This window comes from Sapajus apella, unplaced genomic scaffold, assembly GCF_009761245.1.
Source record: "Sapajus apella isolate SASKATOON/1434 unplaced genomic scaffold, GSC_monkey_1.0 scaffold88, whole genome shotgun sequence".
Taxonomy (NCBI): domain Eukaryota; kingdom Metazoa; phylum Chordata; class Mammalia; order Primates; family Cebidae; genus Sapajus; species Sapajus apella.
The window spans coordinates 4417680-4425999 of record NW_022437028.1 but is presented as its reverse complement, the minus strand read 5'-3'; the positions used below and the strand labels follow the sequence as shown (position 1 = coordinate 4425999).

The 8320-nt window shown below is 53.5% G+C and overlaps 1 protein-coding gene across 1 annotated transcript in view; it reads left to right on the top strand.

Moving 5' to 3' along the window:
• GTF2IRD1 (GTF2I repeat domain containing 1) overlaps positions 1-5509 on the top strand; it is a 150847-nt gene extending 145338 nt beyond the window's left edge. Inside the window, exons 25-27 of the mRNA XM_032254890.1 lie at positions 717-840; positions 2371-2607; positions 5247-5509. Coding sequence (XP_032110781.1) covers positions 717-840; positions 2371-2607; positions 5247-5315 — 430 coding nt within the window. The 3' untranslated portion in view covers positions 5316-5509. The remainder of the gene's footprint in view (positions 1-716; positions 841-2370; positions 2608-5246) is intronic.
• Positions 5510-8320: the final 2811 nt, after the last annotated feature.

Here is an 8320-nt window from a genome sequence, read left to right as displayed (position 1 = left end):
TTTTTTTTTTTTTTTTTTTTTTGAGACGGAGTTTCACTCATGTTACCCAGGCTGGAGTGCAATGGCGCGATCTCGGCTCACTGCAACCTCCGCCTCCTGGGTTCAGGCAATTCTCCTGCCTCAGCCTCCTGAGTAGCTGGGATTATAGGCACGCGCCACCATGCCCAGCTAATTTTTTTTTTTTGTATTTTTAGTAGAGACGGGGTTTCACCATGTTGACCAGGATGGTCTCGATCTCTTGACCTCGTGATCCACCCGCCTCAGCCTCCCAAAGTGCTGGGATTACAGGCTTGAGCCACCGCGCCCAGCGCATGCAGTGTGTTTTGAGTCTCACATCACACTGTTTTCCCCATTTCACTCAGAGAGGTTCATCGGTTTTCCGAAATTCACACAGTGATAATGGTGAAGTGGCCGCAGTGGAATTTGAACTTGGGACTTCTGCTTCTAAGCCAGAGTTTCTTTCACTGGGGCACTGCCTGTCTACTTGTACCTGTGCATGCTCCACTCAGGGCCACCATACGTAGGTGATAACCATAGCAGTACAGTTTTTTTGTATTTTTTAGTAGAGATGGGGTGTCACCATGTTGTCCAGGCTAGTCTCAAACTCCTGACCTCAGGCGATTTACCCACCTCAGTCTCCCAAAGTGCTGGGATTACTGGCGTGAGCCAAGACCTGCAGTCCCAGGTCCTCTTTATACCCTCCCTGAACCACCCAGCCCGCAGTCCCAGCCTCCCCAGAACTCCCAGGGCCTCTCCTGGGCCCCACATCCCCTCCCTGCCTTAAAGAGCCCAGGGAAGAACGTGGCCTCTAGAGCCATGCAGATTTGGGCCCTGGAGAAAGTCCCGTAACAGCCCTGAGCCTTCAGGAGCGCATGTGTGAAATGTGACTAGCATCTTGGGAGATCCAACACCGAGAGCCTGCTGGGAGGATCTCAGGAGATAATGTGCAAAGAATCTAACACAGTGCCCAGCATCCAGCAAATCCTCAGAAACTGAGAAAGCGATTCATATTGTCGCCGTGAGCCAGGCATGGTGGCTCGTGCCTATAATCTCAGCATTTGGGGAGGCTGAGGCAGGAGGACTGCTTGAGGCTGGGAGTTTTGCAACATAATGATACAAAATTCAAAAAGTGAGCCAGGCATGGTGGTGCACACCTATAGTCGCCACTACTCGGGAGCCTGAGGTGGGAGGAGTGCTTGGGCCCAGGACTTGGAGGCTACAGTGAGCTACGATTGTGCCACTGCACTCCAGCCTGGACAACACAGTGAGACCCTAAAAAGCAATATAGGCCAGATGCTCGTGCCTGTAATCCCAGCACTTTGGGAGGCCGAGGTGGATGGATCACTTGAGGTCAAGTGTTCAAAACCTGCCTGGCCGACAGGGTGAAACCCTATCTCTAGTAAAATACAAATAAATTGGCCGGTACAGTGGCTCACACCTATAATCCCAGCACCTTGGGAGGCCGAGGCGGGCGGATCATGAGGTCAGGAGATCGAGACCATCCTGCCTAACATGGTGAAACCCATCTCCACTAAAATACAAAAAATTAGCCAGGCATGGTGGCACACACCTGTGGTCCCAGCTACTTGGGAGGCTGAGGCAGGAGAATCACTTGAACCCAGGAGGTGGAGGTCGCCCTGAGCCGAGATCGCGCCACTGCACTCCAGCCTGACAACAGACCGTGACTGCATCTCAAAAAAAAAAAAAAAAAAATAAATTAGCCAGGTGTGGTGGCAGATGCCTGTAATCCCAGCTACTCGGGAGGCTAAGGCACGAGAATCGCTTGAATCCAGGAGGCAGAGGTTGCAGTGAGCCGAGATCATGCCACTGCACTCAAGCCTAGGGAACAGAGCAAGACACCATCTTCAAAAAAACAAAAAACAGGCCAGGCGCAGTGGCTCACGCCTGTAATCCCAGCAATTTGGGAGGCTGAGGTGGGCAGATCATGAGATCAAGAGATCAAACCATCTTGGCCAACATGGTGAAACCCTGTCACTACTAAAAATACAAAACTAATTAGCCGTGTGTGGTGGCGGACGCCTGTAGTCCCAGCTAGCTAGGAAGCTGAGGCAGGAGAATCGCTTGAACCCAGAAGGTGGAGATTGCAGTGGGCTGAGATCACGCCACCGCACTCCAGCCTGGGCGACAGAGCGAGACTCCGTCTCCAAAAAAAAAAAAGGAGGGCCTAAGGCCTGAGGTGAGCCTGCTGGGGAGGAGGAGGTCCACCTGGGGATGAGGATTCGGTGTTAGCAAAAGCAGGGGGCCAGCAAGAGCCGGAGCCGGGAGAGTGGGCCCTCGGGCTTGCTTTGGGAAGGAGGCTGGACAGGTGGGCCCTGACCGCGGGGAATCAGAATCCTGAAATCCTGAAAGGGGGATTTGACACCTCAAGACAGAAGACTTCCCCAGGGAGCTCAGGAGGCCGAGACAGGCCCCCGAATCCAGCGTCAACAACCTTTTCCCCTCCTTCCAGCCAAAGACAGCAGCATTCCCAAGCGCAAGAGAAAGCGGGTCTCGGAAGGAAATTCTGTCTCCTCTTCCTCCTCGTCTTCCTCTTCCTCGTCCTCTAACCCGGATTCGGTGGCATCGGCCAACCAGATCTCGCTCGTGGTAAAGTTGCACAGATCTGGCCTCCAGCACTCTCTGTGGCCCCCACCCCTCCCTCGGGCAGGGCCGTCTACTCTGGGATGTGGGCCCAGGGGATGGGGAGACACTGGGCTTTGAGGGGGGGGGCCTTCTGGCCTTGGGGGTTATAGATGCATCCACCCGTCCCACCCACAAGGTAGCCCGTCCTTCTCATGGGGTACTCACAGGCACCCAGGCAGGAATTCACATCCCCCCAGGCAGGGGGCCAGCCGAGGTCCAGGAAGGGACCTGCCCACCACCTTCAGCAGCGCCAGAGCTGGAGGCATGAAAAGGAACGTCAGTGGCCGGGCACTGTGGCTCACGCCTGTAATCCCAGCACTTTGGGAGGCCGAGGTGGGTGGATCACCTGAGGTCAGGAGTTCAAGACCAGCCTGTCCAATATGGTGAAACCCCATCTCTACTAAAAATACAAAGATTAGCCAGGCATGGTGGCACATGCCTGTAATCCCAGCTACTAGGGAGGCTGAGGCAGGAGAATCACTTGACCCTGGGAGACGGAGGTTGCGGTGAGCCAAGATTGCACCACTGCACTCCAGCCTGAATGACAGAGTGTGACTCCGCCTCAAAAAAAAAACAAAAGGAACATCAGATTCCCAGAGTGGGGGGAGGTTAGGCTCATCTCTGTGGGCACGTTGTGGGCTGGGAGCTTTATCACAACCCTGCGAGGTGTGGGTGTTACCCGCAATGTGCAGATCAGAACAACAGAGTCGGCAGGGGGGTAGACTGACCCGTGGCCCCTCGCTGCTCCCGGTTGGGTGGAGAATTCACCTCCAAAGCTCCATCTGTCCTGTCACAACGCTGGGTTTGGTCTCTCCTGCCTGAGGGGAAAACATTAGGGGCGCACACTGGAGATTTCTGATTCCAAAATATTACCTTTGAGGGTTGGGCATGGTGGCTCACACCTGTAATCCCAGCACTTTGGGAGGCCAAGACGGGAGGATTGCTTGACCCCAGGAGTTTGAGACCAGCCTGGGCAACATAGAAAGACCCCTGTCTCTATTAAAAATAAAAATAAAAAATTGGCCAGGCGTGGTGTCACATGCCTGTAGTCCCAGCTACTTGGGAGGCTGAGGCAGGAGGATCGCTTGAACCTGGGGCGATTGAGGCTGCAGTGATCTGTGATTGCGCCACTGCACCCCAGCCTGGGTGACAGAGTGAGACTCTGTCTCAAAAAATATATATATATTAGCTTTGAAATCCATAGTCCAGGCCGGGCGCGGTGGCTCACGCCTGTAATCCTAGCACTTTGGGAGGCCGAGGCAGGTGGACCACGAGGTCAGGAGTTCAAGACCAGCCTGTTCAATATGGTGAAACCCCATCTCTACTAAAAATACAAAAATTAGCCAGGAGTGGTGGCAGGTGCTTGTAGTCCCAGCTGATCATGAGGCTGAGGCAGGGGAATCACTTGAATCTGGAGGAGGAGGTTGCAGTGAGCCAAGATTGCACCACTGCACTCCAGCCTGAGTGACAGAGCAAGACTCCGTTTCAAAAACAAAAGAAAAGAAAATGATTTTTGGATTTGTTATCCTTTGACCTTGTCTCTCTTTAGCCTCTTCCTGGAGAACCCAAAAGTTCAGACTTCACCTGTAGCCCCACCCAGGCTTACGAGTGTCCACAGAGGGTCCCTAGCTCAAACAGGCCCCCCAGAGAGACAGGACGGCTTCTTTGGAGTGTAGGTTGAGTTCATGGGGGTGAATGCCCGTGCTAAGCCAGTCCTCAGCTCCCTCTGACCCCAGTCTCCGGGCCACATGATGAGCCCCCAGGTTGGGACACAGCTGGGAACAGAGAGACAGCTCGAGCCCGGACTCCAGGACCTCTGCTGAACTGCATGGCCTCACACAGGCCACATTCCCTCTCTGGGCCTCAGCAACCTCAAAATAAATAGCCTCTGCTGGGCATGGTGGATCATGCCTGTAATCCCAGCACTTTGAGAGGCCGAGGCGGACAGATCACTTGAGGTCAGGAGTTCAAGACCAGCCTGGTGAACATGGTGAAACTCTGTCTCTACTACAAATACAAAAATTAGCCTGGCACGGTGGTGGGCACCTATAATCCCAGCTACTAAGGAGGCTGAGGCAGGAGCATCGCTTGAACCTAGGAGGTGGAGGCTGCAGTGAACTGAGATTGTGCCACTGCACTCCAGCCTGGGCAATGGAGCAAGACTCCGTCTCAAAAATAAATAGGCCAGGTGCAGTGGCTCACGCCTGTAATCCTAGCACTTTCGGAGGCTAAGGCGGGTGGATTGCTTGAGGTCAGGAGTTTGAGACCATCCTGACCAACATGGCAAAACTCCACCTCTACTAAAAATAAAAAATCAAGTGGGCATGGATCACCTGAGGTCAGGAATTAGCCTGTAATTCCAGCTACTCTGGAGGCTGAGGCAGGAGACTCTATGGAACCCAGGGGGCCGAGGTTGCAGTGAGCCAAGATCATGTCACTGCACTCCAGCCTCGGCAGAAGAGTGAAACTCCGTCTCAAAAAAATAAAAAATATAAATAAACAAGTAACCTCTGAGAAAGCGCCTCCGAAGGCAGAGCTAAGCATTCTGGGTTCGTTCCTCATCACCCGGAGTCCTAACCCGGTCCCTTTGTCCCTCTCTCTAGCAATGGCCAATGTACATGGTGGACTATGCCGGCCTGAACGTGCAAATCCCAGGACCTCTTAATTACTAGACCTCAGTACTGAATCAGGACCTCACTCAGAAAGACTAAAGGAAATGTAATTTATGTACAAAGTGTATATTCGGATATGTATCGATGCCTTTTAGTTTTTCCAATGATTTTTACACTATATTCCTGCCACCAAGGCCTTTTTAAATAAGTAAAAAAAGAAAAAAAAAAAAACAAAAAGAAAGCGTTGCCTTTACTTTACGGTTCCTGTTTCGTGTTCTCTAGTGGATCTCGGCTGCAGCTGTCACTGGGGACAGGGTCGGGAAACGCAGCTCAGGTGGCCTGCCAAGGCCCTCCTTCCTCGTCACAGCAGAGGTAGCGTCCGGGAAGACCTCAGACCTCTCTGTGCTCCTAGGAGTGTGTGACCTCAAGAAGAAAAGCCACAGAAAGAAAAAGTACCACAGGGCCAGGCATGGTGGCTCATGCCTGTAATCCCAGCACTTTGGGAGGTCGAGGCAGGCAGATTGCTCGAGGTCAGGAGTTCAACCTCATTGGCCTGTAATCCCGATGCCTTGGGAGGCCAAGGCGAAAGGATTGCTTGAGGCCAGGAGTTCGAGACCAGCCTAGGCAACATAGTTGCCCTTTCTCTAGAAAATTTTAAATATGGCCGGATGTGATATTTAAGGGCCAACGGGAGGTGGAGGTTGGGAGGTGGAGGTTGCAGTGAGCCGACACCCTGTTGCCTGTAATCCCAGCACTCTGGGAGGTGGAGGCGGGTGGATCACCTGAGGTCACGAGTTTGAGACCAGCCTGGGCAACATAGGGAGACCCTGTCTCTATAAAAAATACAAACATTAGGCCGGGCACAGTGGCTCACACCTGTAATCCCAGCACTTTGGGAGGCCGAGGCAGGCAGATCACCTGAGGTCAGGAGTTCAAGACCAGCCTGGCCAACATGGTGAAACCTCGTCTCTACTAAAACTACGAAAATTAGCTGGGTGTGTTGGTAGGCGCCTGTAATCCCGGCTAGTCGGGAAGCTGAAGCAGGAGAATCGCTTGAACTCGGGAGGTGGAGGCTGCAGTGAGCTGAGACCACACTATTGCACTCCAGCCTGGACATCAGGAATGAAACTCTGTCTCAAACACACACACACACACGCACACGCACTCACACACACACACGCGCACACACATTAGCCAGGCGTGGTGGTGCACACCCTTGGAGTTGAGCTACTCGGGAGGCTGAGGCAAGAGAATTGCTTGAACCCAAGAGGTACAGACTGCAGTGAGCTGAGATCGCACCACTGCACTCCAGCCTGGGCAACAGTGCGAGATTTCATTAAAAAAAAAAAAAAGGTGGGGGGTGGGGGGTTTGAGGGCTGAGCACAGTGGCTTATACCTGTAATCCCAGCACCTTGGCCAAAGCATGGGGATCACCTGAGGTCGGGAGTTCAAGACCAGCCTGACCAACGTGGGGAAACCCCCATCTCTGCTAAAAGTACAAAATTAGCTGGTCGTGGTGGCGCATGCCTGTAATCCCAGCTGCTCAGGAGGCTGAGGCAGGAGAACTGCTTGAACTCGGGAAGCGGAGGTTGCAGTGAGCCGAGATCGTGCTACTGCACTCCAGCCTGGTGTCTGGCGACAGAACGAGACTCTGTCTCAAAAAAAAAAAAAGAGGAGAAGGGGCTTTGGGATAGGACAGTTTTTCTTTTTCAGAGGCAGGGTCTTTCTGTGTCCCCAAGCTGGAATGCAGTAGTAGCACAATCATAGCTTCCTGCAGCCTCAAACTCCTGGACTTAAGCAATCCTCCTGCCTCTCCTCCAGAGTATCTGGGGCTACAGGTGTGAGCCACCACACCCAGCCAATTTTTTATTTTTTGTAGAAATGGGGTCTCACCATGTTGCCCAGGCTGGCTTCAAACTCCTGGGCTCAAGCCATCCTCCTGCCCCAGCCTCCCAAAGTGCTGGGGTGACAGGCGTGAGCCAGCACGCCCAGCCTGGGATGACTCTGGATAGTGTTCTGGGTACTTGATAAGCCAAGTGGCGGGTCTCAGCTGTGTCTCAGCAAGACCACTCCGGGGGCAGGTGGGAAGCTGAAGGAAGGGAGAAGACTAAAGGCAGAAAGACCAGTCACAAGAGCGTGGCAGGCATCCAAGTACCTGCTGACAACAGGCCTGGCACCCAGTACCTGCTGACAACACATGTTTACTGAGCCCTGCCCTTCTGGCTGGGAGACCAAGCAACTGAGTGTCCTGACTGGGGAGGCGGCCGCCGGGGAGCACAAAGCAGAGTAAGGCTGGTGCGGTGGCTCAGGCCTGTAATCCCAGTGCTTTGGGAGGCCAAGGTAGGAGGATCGCTTGAGGCCAGGAGTTTAAGGCCAGCCTCAACAACATAGTGGAACCCTTTCTCTAAAAAATTTTAATTAGCTGGGCATGGAGGTGTGGGCCTGTGTTCCCAGCTACTCGGGAGGCTGAGGCAGGAGGATCGCTTGAGCCCAGGTGTTTGACACTGCAGTGAGCCGTGATTGCACCACTGCTGTTGAGCATGGGCAACAGAGCAAGACCATTCCTCTGAAAAAACAAGGCAGGAGGACCTCACCTAGTGCAGAAAGTAGGAGGAGTCCTTGAAGCTGAGGCTTGAAGAGCAAGTGAGGCTTTGGGAGGGCAAAGATGAGAGGGCTGGGGTGGCTCCGTGTTTAGGACGAGAGCGGGGTGGGCGCAGCGCTTTCGGAGGCAGAGGCGGGCAGATAACCTGAGGTCAGGAGTTTGAGACCAGCCTGATCAACATGGCGAAACCCCGTCTCTAATAAAAATACAAAATTAGCCAGGCGTGGTGGCGCACACCTGTGATCCCAGCTACTCGGGAGGCTGAGGCAGGAGAATCTCTTGAACCCAGGAGGCGGAGGTTGCAGTGAGCCAAGATCATACCACTGCACTTCAGCCTGGATGACAGAACAAGACTCCGTCTCAAAAAAAAAAATACAAAAATTAGCAGGGCGTGGTGGCAGACGGCTGTAATTCCACTTAGGAGGCTGAGGCAGAAGAATCTCTTGAACCCGGGGAGGCGGAG